The sequence below is a fragment of the Pholcus phalangioides genome, unplaced genomic scaffold (genome assembly GCF_987345545.1).
Source record: "Pholcus phalangioides strain wild (caught in Gottingen) unplaced genomic scaffold, Ppha-v1.0 ptg000003l_1, whole genome shotgun sequence".
Taxonomy (NCBI): Eukaryota; Metazoa; Arthropoda; class Arachnida; order Araneae; family Pholcidae; genus Pholcus; species Pholcus phalangioides.
This window is the reverse complement of record NW_028301596.1, coordinates 17,640,518-17,658,739: the sequence shown is the minus strand read 5'-3', so window position 1 is coordinate 17,658,739 and position 18,222 is coordinate 17,640,518. Positions and strand designations below refer to the sequence as shown.

General features: G+C 36.3%; 1 protein-coding gene across 1 annotated transcript; it reads right to left on the bottom strand.

Annotated features, from left to right (window-relative positions):
• Positions 1-229: 229 nt before the first annotated feature.
• LOC149088192 (organic cation transporter protein-like) lies at positions 230-16,060 on the bottom strand. The gene is made up of 9 exons (XM_089245450.1): positions 15,914-16,060; positions 12,833-13,185; positions 11,753-11,856; positions 9,188-9,342; positions 6,106-6,274; positions 5,774-5,918; positions 4,846-4,928; positions 4,504-4,718; positions 230-3,255 (listed from the first exon to the last, which is right to left on the bottom strand). Exons 1-9 carry the CDS (start codon positions 15,972-15,974, stop codon positions 2,885-2,887), a joined length of 1,656 nt encoding a protein of 551 aa, XP_089101576.1. The 5' UTR covers positions 15,975-16,060; the 3' UTR covers positions 230-2,884.
• Positions 16,061-18,222: the final 2,162 nt, after the last annotated feature.

The window sequence follows — 18,222 nt, the reverse complement described above, 5'->3', positions numbered from 1 at the left end:
TGATAGGTAATGTTCCTATTTTAGTAGTATTATTGTATAGGTAATGTGTGTGTGTGTGTTTCACTTTTCTCTGCATATTAGAATGAATGAGGTGAAGAAAATGTTATCACGATAATTATAATTTACCGTACTTTGCTTCTTCATTGGTTTTTTTATATAATAATTTATAATTCAAACACAAAGAAAACAAACCAGCAATGAGAAGTTTTTTTTTACTTTAATAATGATAATTAATAATAATTCGAAATGGCCGCTTTGATCGAAATAGGAATTTTCATCAAATGAGAGGGCTTTTACGAACATTCTCGAAATACGCATACAATTAACGATCAGAGCTCGATTCGCGGTTAATAGCAGATTTTGAACGTTTTGAATGTTTTACCTACGAATTCACTTGATTTTCTTTTACCAAGACATCTTGAAAAAAGTGGTTAGCATGCTAATTATCGCTAATTTCTATTGGTAAGCTTCTAGTATACGCGTGTAACGAATCAGCTTATAAAACAAAATATGTAAAACCTGGGTGAAACAACTACATTGTTATTCTCATAAAACTCCATAACGCTGCAGTAATTACGGCCCGATCTCTGTCAACTACACTGAACTTTGACAATAATAATGACGACATTCGAATCAAGACCATATGTTCTTCAATGAGTCGATTCTCAAATATTGTCAGTGGATTGACTATCAGATCAGGGGCTAGACCCATTGATAAGGGGTAATGGTATTGATTCTTGAACCCTTTTCAGTGAATTGACTATCAGATCTTTATCATGGTATTGATTCTTGAACCCTTTTCAGTGAATTGACTATCAGATCTTTATCATGGTATTGATTCTTGAACCCTTTTCAGTGAATTGACTATGAGATCTTTATCATGGTATTGATTCTTGAACCCTTTTCAGTGAATTGACTATGAGATCTTTATCATGGTATTGATTCTTGAACCCTTTTCAGTGGATTGATTCTGAGATTTTTGTAAATGGATTGATTCTGCAATTTTTGTAAATGGATTGATTCTGCAATTTTTGTAAATGGATTGATTCTCAGATTTTTGTAAATGGATTGATTCTCAGAACCTTTGTGAATGGATTGGTTTTCAGAACCTTTGTAAATGGATTGATTCTCAGAACCTTTGTGAATGGATTGGTTTTCAGAACCTTTGTAAATGGATTGATTCCCGAACTCTTCTCAGTGGATTGATTCTCGAACCCTTCTCAGTGGATTGATTCTGAGATTTTTGTAAATGGATTGATTCTCAGAACCTCTGTGAATGGATTGATTCTCAGAACCTTTGTAAATGGATCGATTCTGAGACTTTCGTAAACGGGGGATTGATTCTAAAATCTTTGTCATGGATTGATTCCCATAACCTTCGTAAATGGATTGATTCTCATAACCTTTGTAAATTTATTGATTCTCATAAACTTTGTAAATGGATTGATTCTCAGAAACTTGGTGAATAGATTGATAGAGACATTCTCAGAACCAGGTAAATGAATTAATGGATAATAGAGTAATGTTACCAGATAATGGGGAAAAAATCCTTTATGATCCTTAGGCTGCCGTTAGGAAATATTTATAAACCATATACAAGCACATCATGTTCATTGGTGATCTAAAATTTCATCGATCAACTCACTCCATAAAAGACTGCCTGGCTCTTCAAAATAATATATTCCGTCTGTATGATTCGTGAAGCGACAATAATCTAGGTTTGAATGTTTCCAAGTGCAATGTCGTTTCATCCACACGAAAGTTCCATCCATTCCTTTATGATTACATCGTAGATGCAACAACTATACAAAGAAAAAGCATGATAATGGATTTAGGTGTGTAATTTTTCAAGATTGATTTAAACTTCAGCGCTCACGCTGAAAGTATCCTTTCAATGTTCAACAAGTCACTTGGCTTTTCCGTTAGATCGTCTGGCCCATTCACCTCCTTTCCAGTGATGGTGTGACTGTATTTCGCGTACGTCTTACCCTCACTCGAGTATGGCTTAGTAATATGGGGTCCTATTTCTACAGCGATGGGCGTGCGTATTCAGCGTGTACAGAAGTTTGGCGGTTATTATTCCGAAAGGCTTTTGGTGTGTACATTTTCATATGCACCTGGATGCACTTCGGATCTTCTTCTTTTCAAGGTGACATCTCTCGATAGCAGACTTACAATGCACGAGGAGACTATCATTCCTACACCAAGTTTTTCACGTCGGAATTGATGACTCTTATATGACGAGCCTAATTAACATCTTCACGCCGAGTTGTTTTGTTGATGTGTATTTGCCTATATATTACAACTTATTACAATTTTTTGCGCAACCGGAGAAATAACTGTTATAACGAAATTTCGTTATTAAGGAATTCCAGGTTTTTGCATTTTTCCTATGTAAATTTATCTGGGGGATCAGAAAAATGTTCGTTAAAACGAGATTTTCGCTATAATGGTATTCATTAAAACTGGATTCGACTGTAGTAACTTTTTTCGGAGGTGTACGTTTATGAGACGTATAGATACCATTAAAGTATAGATTTTTTAGGTATCATTCTAGGGTTAAAGCACCAGTAATATAAGCCCTTCCACCGTATTATTTCGTTATGTGATTCGTATGACCACGTTTCAACGAAACATACTTAGGACGTCTATCCAAATATCACAAAATACCGTTTAATTCCCCCCGAATATCTCAATTTCCACCAAATATATATTTTGCGACTAGTAATATGTAATACAATCGCATTATATTTTGTTCTGCCGGGCAGGACTTTCAAACTGGAAAACCAGAGCCATTAATAGAACTTATAGGTAGGTGTTTGACTACACGTTTCTATTGATAAGATTATCTTTGAGCCCCCCCCCCTTCTTTGAATCAGATAAATTAAGAAACAATTTTAGAAAAACGTATGTCCTTGAAATCGGAAATTTTTCCATTGATGTCTTCACTTTCGTCTAAAGTGTCAGGTACTTTGATGTCCTTTGTTTCATGTAAAAACATGGCTATGATACCGCTCGATACAGCCAGGAAGACATCCATGATATTCGGGACAGATGGGTGAACGTGTATTCCTAATTCTCTGTTGAACGGTGCCAGTATCGAACCGATACATCCCCACATTGAGCTTGTGCTGAAGGCTATGTTCCGCACAACCGTCGGAAAGAGCTCAGTCGTGTATATGTATATAATGGAGAATGCTCCGTTTATAAAGAACCGACCGATTATGGAGAAAGCCACAGTCAACCAGTGAATATCTGCAAGGGAAAAAAAAATGATTCAATTTAATTTTGAAAGAATTCATACATCACAGCGAATCTTACAATCACTGTTGACAATGCCTAAGAGTTGAATTTAGTGTCACGTTTCATATATAGAAGAGTTGATCCACTTGGCCCAAGAATATTTAGAAGACACCAACGAATAAGGCAAATACACAAACAATAATAAAAGTCCTAATGCATTTCAACACCAATGGGTGCCGTCTATGGCTTTTGATGGGTTTCTGACCACGACGTTTGAAGTGAACAGACGTACTTCTTCCGCTGAGCAACCGAGCGTGAAGTTATTCAACCCAAATGGGAAACTCGGTCGGCGAAACTAGTGGTTAAATTAATCCTCTGAAGACGGCACCCATTGGTGTTGAAATGCATTAGGACTTTTATTATTGTTTGTGTATTTGCCTTATTCGTTGGTGTCTTCTAAATACGTTTCATATAATTCATGAATTTAACTTTTAGGCTTCAACTGTAAGTGTAACTACTACATGGAACGTGACACTATCAGTGGATCGACACCAGTCACAGAGTAATAGTCACAGGGAAATTTCTTGACATGTTACACCCTTCTTAGTAATAGGATGTGTCGTATTTTCGTGAGTTTTTTTTGTAGACAGTCACATCGATCTTGAAATCTTGAATAGCGGAACGAGGGTCCTCGCTGAGTGTAGGCTCAGCTGATAACCTCTTCATCATATTTTCTATGTCGAAACTAACTTTTCCCCACCATATTTCACCTATTATTATTTTCATTCCGGCCCCTTACCCCTTGCCATGATTCCCCTTTTAGTTGATTTTGAACCGCGGTCCACTAAGGTTAATCAAAGTCTGCGAATCTGGCCAAATTCCCAAGATTGAGAACGACTGGACTAAATTAACCATATCACCACAATTAGAGTTTAATCGCGCCAAGCTAAACTGGCTCATTTAAGACCAAAACTGACGTATAGCTATCCAAAGGAAAATTGACATCACAACCTATATCCAAATTTTTCCTTGGATGGTCCAATGCCGCTATAATTTATTTCACAATTGAAGTTATTTTTTCCTTGTTTGAAATCGATTAATGTCGGTGTGAAAAATTTTAAAATACGGATGCCTGGTAAGCCTAATTGGCGATTTAACATAGTGATATTATGAAGTTCAAAAAAAAAAAAAAAAAAAACTAAACGTTAAAATATTCCCCGATAAATCCATTCACATGAAAGATTTCACATATTGACTAACCTGGCGGAACAGTCATGATGGCTATGTATGAGGCTCCAGTGATGAACATTCCGACGATGAGTGGCAACTTCCTGCCAATATTGCGTATCGCTAAGTATGCCAGCAAACAAGAGGGTATTTCAGTTGCGCCTGATAGAAAGAAATTCAGGTAAGGATTTCCAGCCAAGTCATTGGTATTGAAGGCGATATCAAAATACACAAATGAAATCACAAACCTGGAAGAGAAATGAAACATTTCTGATAGCAATTCTGTGATCAAGGCCAGACTTAGACATTCGGGGGAAGGGGAGGGTTAGGCAGAGCTTGGATCGGTGTTCTTATAGATAATTTAATTGCTATTACCAGAGATAGCAAAGGTACAGCAGCCTATTCCGTAACTGTGGTTTCCTTAGCAGGTCCATGATAGTTTTATCGTCTTTATGGTTCTGTAAAATAGAGATTTCTTGTGAATAAGAGAGATTTATATGAACTAAAAAAAAAATGTGGATTATATAGCAGCGGTTCCCAATCTCTGATACGCGTACCCTACCTCTGGTGGTATGTGACATGTTCGGGAATGCGTGAAAAATAATCAGAAATGCTGGAGAAAGAGGGAAATGTAACCAAAAAGTGCAAAAGAGGCACAAAATAAGGGAGACAAAATAAGAAAGGGGAAAAAAATAAGAAGAGGAAAATAAATAAGACACAGAAATAAAAGAATACGCATTAGAGGTAAACACGCAATTTCAAGAGTTTATAGGGAGTTTGGAAGCATCTGAGGTATTTTAAGACGGTATACAAGCATTCTACGCATGGCTTTGACCTCAAGATCATGCTTCATAGGCATAGGATCATTTCTACGCATGGTTACAAGCCAGAAAATATTCCGGAATGTCTGGAGATACAGAATATACGCGTATAACTTCTGTGCTTTTTAATGACTACATACGCCTTCACCGCATTTACAAGCTCACAAAATCACTTTCGCATTTCTGATGGTCAAAAGTCTTATGCATTTCGAGGTACAAGCTTCTTTTACGAATTTCTGGAGGTAAGTGCATGTCTTATGTGCAAGAACTCTACTGCACGCTTTTATGGGGTAAGAAAGCCTCCTACGTATATTTAGGAATACGCAATCCCCCCTCCCGCTCATATCTCCCATACATATGATGTGGTTCGCACGACTTCTACGCATTTGCGAGGAGGGGCTCTTGAAAACATGAAAGGTTAGGGACCGTGGAATTATTAGGATGGAAATATGATTAAGAAAAATTTATAAAGTTCTAATTACGTATTCTGATCTGTCAAAACCTGATAAGGTGCTGATGTCTAATACTGAGCTCCGGCAGTTCTGTTTCCGAGCTTTTGCTATAATTTCCTCGAATTTCACCTTTCTCCCTCGGGTCTTCAGCCACTTCAGAGATTCCGGTACAAAGCTAGGAAAAGGGATCATCAAAAGTAGGAATGGCTCAGAAGTATCAAATATTTGAGTGTTCAAACATTATTGTAACCAGGAAATGATTGTAAACGATCAAATAATGCACGTATTTTAATTAAAACTTAATTTTTCTTTCCCCCCTCAACGGTTATGTGGAAGAAAAATAAAAGATTTGAATTACGTACTAGATGATACAAGCAAGTGGTAACAACGGTACCGCCATGGCCACCTCCAACCACACCCAGGATCTGATGAACCAGGCGAAAGCTGGTAGTATCAGAATACCGATGCTCCAACTAGTCTGCATCGCGATACCCATCGAATCTCTTTTATCCGATCCTATTGTTTCCATTACTAAAGAAGAAAAGAAATTATTACACTATATAGGTATCCATAAAAATCGAATTCACCATGCTCTGAGTTGTACACAGCGTAACCTGCCCACATCAGGGCTAACTATAAAACTTCTGGAAAGTATTAACAAAGGGATGGAACGAATTTCGGAAGCCCGTTAAAAGACAGAAAATCTCTGCATTGCTTTTGATTCGGAATCATATTACGTGTAAAATTCTTATTTATACAGTATCAGTTTAACTGCTTGTCGTGGCACCATCAATAGCTTTTCTGAGTTGCGAGCTATTCTGGGCATGGAAACCCCGGAACAAGCAAGTGCCACATTCGGTGCTCGCTATTCAGTGAGCATCCAGTGTATTTCAGGGGCAGAAATCGTACTTTTTTTACATTCTGTTTAACGATGTGGATATGTAAACTACAGTAAAAATAGAAAACATCGTCCCGCCCATACGGGTATGCGGGTTATTCAGAGCTTGACGCCCTGACAGCAGTTCCACCTAGAGACGGTCCATATACAAGTTGTGGCTATTAATTTCGAGGACTGTTCAAATAACTCCGAAAATATTACACATAACAAAAAGTACATACACGTTTGATATGTTTCGAAGTAACTTTCGCCTGCCTTAATACACTTTTTGATCGGCTGTACAACAGTTCGAAACGATTTTTGAATTTTCGAATTTTTTCAAAGTCATCTTCCGGAATCCTCTTAATTTCGGACGTTACGTTTGCCTCGATGTCGTCAATATCCCGAAATCCTGTTCCCCCTTTAGTGGTGTTTTCAGTTTAGGGAACACAAAATACGTAGTTGCGTTTGTCTGTGACTCAACCACCCTCCATATTCTCCGGACATGGCACCCACTGATTATTTCTTGTGCCCTAAACTGAAAACATCTAAAGGGAACAAGATTTCAGGATATTCAGATTTTCAAGATATCACAAAAGAAGCAGGATGAATTTCAGCCTTCCAGACCAGTAAAGTTGATACCAGGGAGAGTCTACAACTTGCGGCCACGTAGGATTACTGGAAATTCACGAAACTGATATGGCATTGAATAGCGAACTTTATTGGAGAAACAATAAACACTTAACATGTAAACGTGTCGAATCAATGCCACACATAATCAAACTATCTAGCCGATGTAGTTTCGGGAATGAAAAAATTCTCCTATTTGCCCAGGAGAATTAAGATATAGGATACTTAACAGAAATGTGCACCTAGAACGGGTTAAAACACCAGGGTTTCCGAACATTGGCTGACTTGGACCAGCACTCTATGCGATGCAAACATGACATCGATTTGTCGTTGTATGGCTTATACGAAAACAACTTGTGATATCCAACGAACGCGGTCGGAACTTTGGTTATTGAGTCCAGACGTGCCAAGGACGCTACAATATCAATTCAGACTTCGACTCTTAGAACACGATTCATCGTAATTATTTCGTTGATTTATACTCCTGTAATCGGACTTGTTATTCTGTTATACAAAGTTATATATATATATATATACATACATATACTCATTTAATAAAATTTCCGATGCACCCATCTTTCGGGAGCGCTTCGATATCTCCTTGAGAGGGGAAGCGGGGTGTGTCCGGTCCTTCAATATCAATAGCCGATCACAAAAGTGTATTACGGCAGTTACTTCGAAACATATCAAACATGTACTTTACATTAACATTTTCGGAGTTGAATAGTCCTGGAAAATAATACCACTCCTTGTATATATACCAACTTCCAAATATATTCCATTAAATTTTCTCCTAACAAGGAAAGGATCCCAAGGTCTCTAAAAAAAAAATATTATGGAAAAATGTAAGTACATTTAACTCACCCAGAAACACATATAAAAATAATAATAGTTAGAGGTGGAAGTCAATTATAAAGCCGTAACAAATTTTGAAAATAAAACAATCGGCTACTCATCGCCTCTCATGTTTCTTGACGGCATTTATGAAAAACATTTCACTTTCTTTTCCCCAGCTTCTCAGTTCTGGAACAGGTAATTTCTCTCTTTCTCTGTGCTGTACGGGATCACTCGTGTTATTGGATGGTGGTACTCTGACACTCTAGGGTTGCGGGATTTTCTAATTCGTTTTTGGCCTCAATTACAGGTCAAAATATAATTAAAATAATAATAATTCAGTGACCCAAAATAATTCCTCTGGATTTTTATATATTTTTTTGTGCATATTTAAATCGATTCCACCGATTCTGAGTCGAATGAGTGGTAATTTTTTCAAAATTGTTTTGAAGACATCACCTTTCCGGCCATTTCTTTGTAAGATTTATTTAAATCTTCATTTCTGAATTATTCAGCTAAATGGCGAAATCTCGAGCATTTGAAGCATAATTTCAAAGTGGATATTTTTCTATCTTAAGGACGGAATTGCAAGTTTTGTAAAAGTTCTTTTATAAAACTTTAAAATATAACCAATCAGCGTATCGGTTACATTGTCACATTCAAGTGAATGCAATCAATAGGAATATTGGTGTTTTTTCAAAATTTTGTAAAAGATCTTTTATTTATTGTGTAATTTCATCCTAAATGTCATACACGGAGAACTTATTTTTTTAGCTAACTTCAAGGGGAAAAAATGAAATAAATTAGGAATATTCGGGGAATGGTTGATTTCTTATATCAGAATCAAAAAGGGAAGTTAAAATTGAATCAAAATTTACTTTTAAATATTGAAAACTTAGGCATTCAAATATTAATAATCGAATCAATAATTTAGAGTAATTTGATTTATATTATTTTTATCAAACTAACGGGATTGATTCTGTTGTTGAAATGATGAATAATTAAATAATTAAATTTATTTAGATTTTTTTGTTTAAATAATGAAACAATATCAACACAGTTTCGGAATCATTTCATGGAAAAAAGAAAAATGAAATACTCACCCAATACGTAAAAATTACTCGAAATTCCATTTCTTCCAAACGCCAAGAAAAATCTAAGAATCGCAAACATGAGGTAGTTTTGAGAGAAAATGGACAACACGCCGGACACCAAACATACCACGTAACAAATGACCAGGGTCGGATACCTCCCAAATCTGAGAGAAGAATTATATCACTCCTCCATAAAATGAAAATCATGTAAAAAAAGTAGAGGCTGGAAAATATTATTTCGCACGCATTTGCATGCTTAAAAATGCTAAATCTCCAATTTTTTAGTTTCTATCAACACACTTATTCGGGGGATATGACCCTTCCTCTCCCCCTTCTTCAGAAGTTGTCAAAATTTTCTCGCATGTTGAGAAATGACAGGGAAATTTCTTCCTTCAACCAATTCACAAGGAATCACGGGGGAAAAAATTATCTTTTTTTCCCTCTATATACAGTCAAACCTCGTTAATGAGTCACTCTTGATAGAGCAAAAATATGATTTAGTAAGAGGAGTGACTCGTTAAACGGAGTAAGCCATAGCTGTGCCAATTCCTGCCTGAGGACAATTGGGACTTCCAAAAAGTGACCCGTTAAGCGGAGTGACGTTTTTACCGGGTGACGCACTAACGAGGTTTGACTGTAATTGTATTATGTGTGTAAGGCCGGGATTACACTAAAATTTTGATAAAAAATCTTTTTTATCAAACTGGAAAAATTCAACTAATAATCGAATCGGTTACATTCGAGTAAATGCAGCCGATAATCTTATTCGTTGAATTTTTCAAATTTTATAAAAGAACGTTAATCAAACTTTTATAGTGTAATCCCAACCTGAGCTAAGTATCATACGTTGGTGAGGAATAAATCGACTTGGCGGCTTACAGACTGTCTTACATGAGGACATCGAACTTTGGCCACGGATTTCCGCCACTTCACGAATTGGCCGGTCAAAGCTCGAATCACTTCTGAACATCGTACTTTAATCAAAACTCCCGGCCAATTTGCGAATTGGTCGCACTTCGGGCTTTAGCAGTAACATATATGCACAACGTGGATTGATAAACGTAGTGATGATAAATAAATAATAATAAAAAATTAAATTTATTTAGGTTTCTTGTTCAATGAACAATATCAACACTTTTTATGGAGATATTTCATGAAGAAAAAATGAAATACTCACCGAATATGTAAAAATTACTCGAAGTTCAATTTCGATTATGAAATTATTACATGATATATATTTTCCTGTTCTGAGCTGTCTGCGATCGTAACTATTCATTTAAAAGTGACGAAACTTTGTGAAGGCCTTATTGAAGACACGGGAGAGGAGAAATTGTGTCAAAAGTTAGTTCCAACGTTCACCACTATGGGAATTATAAAATGTTTTTGCAAGCTTTAAGCTTCATGACTGGGTATTTAAAATTCCTTAGCAGAGAAATTCCCATTGTTATTTCTTCACTAAAGAATATGAAGTTTATATAACAAGAGGATTCTTTGCTGGTGAAACTCTTCCGTGGACACGGTGCTTCCGCACCAAATGCAATGCGAAAATTTTCGGAAATTAAAGTGTGATTTTGAAAAAAAAATTAACCCCATTTCTTAATTGAGACGTTCTTAAAGCTTGATGATCTTCTGATGAATAGTTAGGGCTGTAGAGAGATAGCTCAGAACATGGAACCTTCAGTTTTGTGCACCCTGTTCATACAGGAGAGCTAGATGCCCATTTTTTAAAATAATTTTTCATTTTCTTAAATACGGGCACTCCTTGAATTACGACAGCTTGAAGTTACGAGGAAGAGTATTATACGTATGGCTACTTTTTGTCAACATTTGGCTAAAATGAAGTGAATTCACGTGTCGCGTTCAAATCAATTAGCATAGGCAGATTTACTAGAGTTATTTAAGTGGAACGATTTGGGGGATTTGCTAAATGGCGGAGTGTAAAAACAGCAGGGGGAATGGTTCCGTTGACATCTTGAATGGCCCTCTACTTCGCTGAATTTATTCCATTGCAGTTTAGGACCTTCTCAACAATGATTGCAAAGTTATTATTGCCTCCAACATGTACACCAGAGGTGCACAATCTTTCCGGTCCGTAACCAGTTGTGTTACTGAATATACCTGTATATAGGGTGACCGTATGATCTATATTTTACTGGACATTCCCGTAATTTTGGTCGCCCAGACTTTTTTAGTGAAAATTTCCCGTATTTTTAACGAAGCTCAATCGAATTTTTATTCTCGTGTGTGAAATCAAGGATTAAAAGGTTATCTGCGCAGTATTTCTCATGATATGATGATAACTTCTTACTTTTGATTTTTTTTTTGGTGACAATTGGCGATGTCCCGTATACTTCAGGGATAGCGATCTATTTCTATTTTTTTAACAGAGGAAATATGGTCTATCAAGGAATATATCGTGTTGTCTGTATTGATACTATTCAAACCGCATTTTTCGGGGGCTGGATCTGGCTGCATTTGGTCCACGAGCCAGAGGTTGAACACTCCCGATATGGATCTAACGTTCATTGTATCAAATGCCATACAGTGTGATAACAAAGAAGAAGCAAGTCTTACGAATCAGAAAAATGTCCAAAGAAGATATCAGAAGCCATGAAACCGACCATGTAGATGGATTCGGACAGCGAGATCAACCATTCTCTCTCACACACCAAGTCCCACTAATACAAAATGAAATAATAACGATATTAATGGTAATATTTTAACAACACAGTTTAGGGGGGTGCACATAATATGAGGTCAAGAGAACATCTCATGCTGAAATGCCCAAACAATTCGATCATGAGTCATAAAAATGTGTGTTAAGTAACGCCCTCCCCATACAGGCTGCACCGGATTGTTTGCACTGTGGATATCTCTGCAATCGTTGACTTCAGAAATATACTTTCAATTACAAAAAGTTTTCAAAGGACGTGCGGTTACTCAAAATGCTCTGAATTTTCCAAGGAGTCGTATACATAAAAAAAACTAACTTTTAATGTAGAACCCACTGTGCTAAAACTTCCAATTAATGAAATGTAAACGTGGCTCTGAGAAGTCATTTACAAAAAAATTGCATATTTGTAAATGCGATATTAACGAAGATATTTGACTTTGAACTTTTCATCATTCACCGCCAATGATTGAGGGCGTGGTTCACAGATTGCGAAATGCAAATTAAATTCAGAGTTGGAAATATTCTGAAATTCTCTAAAAAAGCAATTACTTATTGTGAATAAATAAAATTAGATGGTTGAACTCATTCTATTAGTGTACGGTCCCTAAAACTGGCAACTTTTGAGCCAATGAAAATTTGCCAACACAATGGTACGTTGCCAAAACATATATTGACTTTTTACATTCAATATCTCCGATAAATATTACGTTTAAACATAAGAAATTTGTTGCGAATGGCATTTCAGAGTGGGATCTACATTTCAATAATTGCAAGTTTATCACACGGGACTTTATAAAATGTGAATTTCTTTTTATTTTTATGTATGCGACCTTTAAAATTTCTTTTGAGACTGAGAAAATTGTAATTTTCAAATGGCTTTTCGTAATTGGAAGCATGCTCCTGAAGTCAACGGTTGCAGACTTTTCGGGATTGCCTGTATTTGAATTATTAGATGTAGTCGTACATTAAACGTTATTTACCTCGTTGACGATGGTTTTCTGGTAAGTTGTAAGATTATATTCCCACCTGTTACATGGGACTAGGCTTCTTTGATCTTCCAGTGGTATTCCAGAGATACCGCTGCTGTCATTTCGCCATACAGTCACGTGACACTGATCGGTACCGTTACTGAAGGTCTCCGAGTCGTTATGAGTTGAGGAACATCGGAAATCCATGTTCGGAGCGAGGAAAGTCACGGCGAAGTTCTGCCAAACGCTCACGATGTTGATGGCGAAGAAAAGGGCCACGATCCTCTTCTGGAATGGACCGAAACTCCCGATGGCGTCGAATAAATCCCGGTATATGACACCATTTTCCATAGTCGTTCCGGCATCTGAAAGAAATATGAAAATGTAAAATTGTGAGAAAAAAAATACTCCAATTTTGAGGTTTCATTCTAAAAATTTTCAGATAGCACCAAAGACATCGGCGCCATATTATAGATCTTGGAATCAGCTTTTCATCCTTGGCATCTGCCAGTGTTATTTCAATTTGCTCACAGAAACTTCATCAAACGTGATGTTACATAATGTCAACCCTGATTATTCACACGAACATTCAATTGCCATATGGTTAAAGAAAGCTCTAAATTGTGTGTGTGTCTATAGATACACTGTTATTGCTAATTATTACTTAGTTTTAAAATGTGAACACTAAAAAAATTCCATTAATGGATTCTATTATACATACGGGATACTAGTAAATACATACGGGGTGAGCAAAAAGTAATACCAGTGCATTCTTAAAGAAATAAACGACAATGAATTTATCAATCCTAAAAACTTATACAAATATATAAAGAAATGGAAAAAGATAAAAAAATAAATGAACATAAAGGATATAAAAAGTCATTATATAATAAATAAATAAATATGCATATTTAAGTACAGAGGATACATGATGTAGATCAAAATTAAAAACAGAAAGAAAAATAAATGATTAAATATAATAAAATAAAATGAATGATGCACAAAAAAATAAATAGTTGAAAATAAATGAAAATAGATGGAATATAAATCACTAAAATGAATGAAAATAATGTCCGGGATGAATGCGGATGTGAAGACAAAAAATAATCATCGCAGAATCATTGAGCGATTCCTTTAAATATCAATACAGTCGAATCCTGTTTTAACGAATACCGTTATAGCAAAAATCGTTTCAACGAACACTTTTCTATAATCAATCAAATAAGTTTACATTGGAACAATGCAAAGACCTGGAATTCGTTTATAACAAAATTTCATTTTAACGAAGGAATTTCTCCGGTCACTTGGAGTTCGCTATAACGGGATTTAACTGTACTACGAGTACATACTTCGGTATGAGTCTGAGATTAATAAACCCCATACAACATATCACAGTAGACACTGCTACGATTTAAATATTCGATCGCTACATATTATTCATGATTCAGACGGCAGCAATAATGTGGAAACTAACTGCACACATAGCACTAAATACGCATGCGGACTACTACTTAACCGTGCACAAAACTCGTAAACATTCCTCTAGGGAATTTCTAACGAATTGGTACATGCCAGAAGTATTGTGTGTGAGTTGGTATATGAGTGACCCTAACATATTTATGTTTCCAGAATCACGCTTATTCCTTTTTATACTAGTGTTGCCATCTGTCTTGCATACGTTGAAGTGAAAATGGCAAATGCCTGAACTTTTATGTTACGTAAGTATTATGCTAAGAGTCTTCCTACTCTCTGCAGAAATAATTTTTCAAACGGGTGACTGGCTCACACCTGTCTACGGCCCTTTTAAGTACGCATGCAGAGACTATTAAGCGCGCACTTCCGGCTTACTTAACCTGAAAGCGAGGATGTGAAACGGTAGTAAATTGCCCGCAGTGACTGAGGTTACGCTCAGTATAGAAGAACTATATGTTAAACAGGTACGGCATTGGTTAAATTTATTTACAGTATTCACACAATCTGTGTTTATTTTGTGAATAAAAGGATTTTTCAACATTAATTTAAAATTAGTTTTTGGTATTTCCTGTAGTTATAAATAGCTTCAATACATTTCAAATCTGCAGAAAAGAAAGTTATTTCACGGAGGACCAGGAAACTTTACACACAATCAAAATCCGTTGCGTAACGACATTGAACATTTTGAGAAATTTTGTCGTTGTATCATAGCTGCCATTATAAACGAGGTTGATGTGTTGAAAGGACCTTTCCAATATAAAAAAAAAATAATGATAATGTAATACTGTAAATACAGGTACATTTCATTACCATTAGAATGACCTTATTTTAGCAAGAAAAAAATTCAGAAAATTGGGATCATAAATACGGGACAACACCGATTTTCGTCTAAAAATGTTGCCGATTGTCGGAGAAATTGCCAATTATTGAACATGAATAGCCATTGGTGGGAAATGAAGAGCTATAGCCAGTTTGCAGTGAATTAAAATGTAATTCTCGAGAAAAGTTGTTAGGTAATATGTGAAATGAATATTTATATACGCAGGCTTATTCAAATTATTATAAATTATATAAGTTATCTTCATCCCCGATTTAGAGGACGATTGTGAATTTGAGTAAGCTTAGTTGAAAAACGGGATATTTTTATTTAAAAAAAAGGGAAAAATTTTAGAAAGGAAGGATGAAATTATCTAGACGGGAAAAATTACTGGAAAATATGGGAATCATATCCCGTATACAACAAATATATCTTGTACAGCTCATGTATCCCGTACAGTTCTGAAGTGACGTGGCGTGACCACACGTCAGTATTATGTAATGGTCTCAAGTCTTCAGCGACAAACAAGTTTACCGTTAGGTAAGTAGAATAATCTAGACCAACATCCCCTCTATGTTATGAGCTCTAGTTCGAGAAAAATACCATAAAAACTTAAGAAAAAGTGTCGCTATATAAGAGGTCGTTGCGTGTTGTCGAAATTATAAACAAGGTTCATTGAAATTATTCTCTATGGGAATCAGCCAAGACCGTCAGTTACTGACGTTATAGCCAAGGTGTCGCTACAACCGAGGTCGTTATAACCGAGTTTGAATGTATTTCAGCAATCATAAAATAAAACTTACGTGAAATTTCCGATCTTTCTTCACAAAATTTGTCTATTTCACGGTCATCCATTGATTTCATATGATCTTGACAAAACGCATGTTGCGTTCAAACTCCTGAGAGTGAAAATGATAACAAAAATCTGTGCTATAGGAGTGGAGAGGAGGAAAAAGAATCTCTCTCTGATTCTTAGTAACTTTATAACTGTGAGATCGTGTTTGTCTTTCTTGGTCACGTGACAATGACTGATGGTATGACGTGGTATCACGAGAGTCGAGTTCCGGCGCAGAACGTACAAGGAAGTGTTCGTGAACAAGAAGTAAGCAAACAAAAGGTAATATTCGCATATTGCCGAAACATCTACTGTCCACCTCACGCTAGGGGGGGTTCTTGACCTTTTGCGTTCCACGGACCCTTGTGCTGATAAAATAAAGGCCACGGATCCCTTTTACAAAATAATATTCGGTATATATCAACGTAAAAACAATGAGTTAATTATTTTGTCATCACGGACCTCTCTTCAAGGACATCCTAGAGCCCGTGGACCCATAGTTAAGAATTGTCTTAACCGTTGCTGCTCTCCTCATGATATTTTGGTATTAATCAATTGACGCTTCATGTATTTCAGACCGAGATTTTTCTCCGCATTTCTATTCGTATGCGTTTTTTAGTCCTATTTATACCGCTAGAAGCTAGAGGAACGCAGTACGAAGTGACTTAACCGCTCAGCTAATTTTATCTCGTACACTCGGGTAAAGTATTAATGTCCTTGATTAGGTTAGTGTTTTTATTGTTTCTCGCTGAAATAGTATTTTTCCCCCTTCCCGTATGAATAACGTTATCAAAAATTTTGACCAATTATTTACACATGAAAACGTGCGCATTTTTTTAAAATTACAGTAATTTTTGGCAATTAAAAAAATATACAGGGTGCAGCATTAACTACCAGCACGAACCGCCTTTTACTGGCGAATCATTGATCCTAGAGGCATACTTCCAATTAAAAAAATTGTTCAAATAGCGTGTGTATAGAACTCACAAGGAAAGGGTCCCAAGGTGTCGACCTCAAAAATTATGAAAAAATTTAAGCACGTGCATCTCACCTAGAAACACGTAAAGAAGCAGAACAAAAAAAATTAACGGCGAAATGCAATCATTAGAGCCGTACAAAACGATCAAAACGAGACGCTTGGCTTCTCATTGCATCTCCCACTTCTTGGCGATATCTATAAAAAAGTTCTTTTCATTGTTTTTACACACTTTGTAGCTCCCATTTTGCTCTTCTTATCCCCCCCCCCCTTCTTTTTCAGCGCTGTATCTGATCTTGTGTTGTTTGAATGACGTCATTCTAGTGTTGCCCGATTTTTAAATTCATTCTTGGCCTCTTGGCGTCCAAAATAGTAATATTCAGAACTGTTTTTTTAAGTGACCCATAGTAATTCCGTATATTTCTGTGTATATTTAAATGAGTAGAATCAGTGGTAATTTTTACGAAACTTTTCGAAGACGTCACCTTGGGACCCTTTTCCTGTTAGATAAGTCATTCATGTTGCAAGGGGTTGTTTAGTTATTAAAATAATAATAGTTTTTCCTGTCTCTCCTGATGCAAAAAAAAAATATTTCACGGAAGGAATAGCATGAGCAAGGGGAAAAATATTTATTCCGTCAGTTTTTGCTGTTCTTTGCCAACATTTCTCATATTTTTGAATTCAAATATTTCAGCGATTATTGCACTTGTAAACGTGGAACTTTTTTTGTTGGACTCAGGAGAGACACCGCAACAACTTTCTAATTGAGTTTTTTGAGTACAGGGTAGTTATGGTAATTTATTAAACATACAACCCCTTGCAAAATGAATGACTTATCTGAGGTTTACGCGTTTGGGTACTTTCTCTAAATTGGAAGTACGCCTCTAGGATCAACGGTTAACCAGTAAAATGAGGTGAATGCACAGTATTATGTTGGACGGAAGAAAATCATTTCAGGTGATAAATAATTTAGGTAATTATTACTTTAGGTAATAATAATTATTAGGTAATAACAATTGAGAGAGGTGTAGATGAGATTAAGCGATTTACGAAACGGGAAGACAGGTGAACTTCGGAGAGAGCGGATGTGCGTGGGCAGTGCTGTCAACTTGAGTGCTGAGTTATATACATCGCAAGAAGCAGAGGTCAAGCTTGCGTGAGGACGGCAGTGACGCCCGTGTGTGTGTGTGGCGGGGTGACTAGGAGATTGTAACGGTGAAAAGTGTTTGCGCGGGAAGGTCTTAACGAGACCAACGTATTTCTGCAAATTTTGATACCTTGGATTCCACGTCCGAGACATT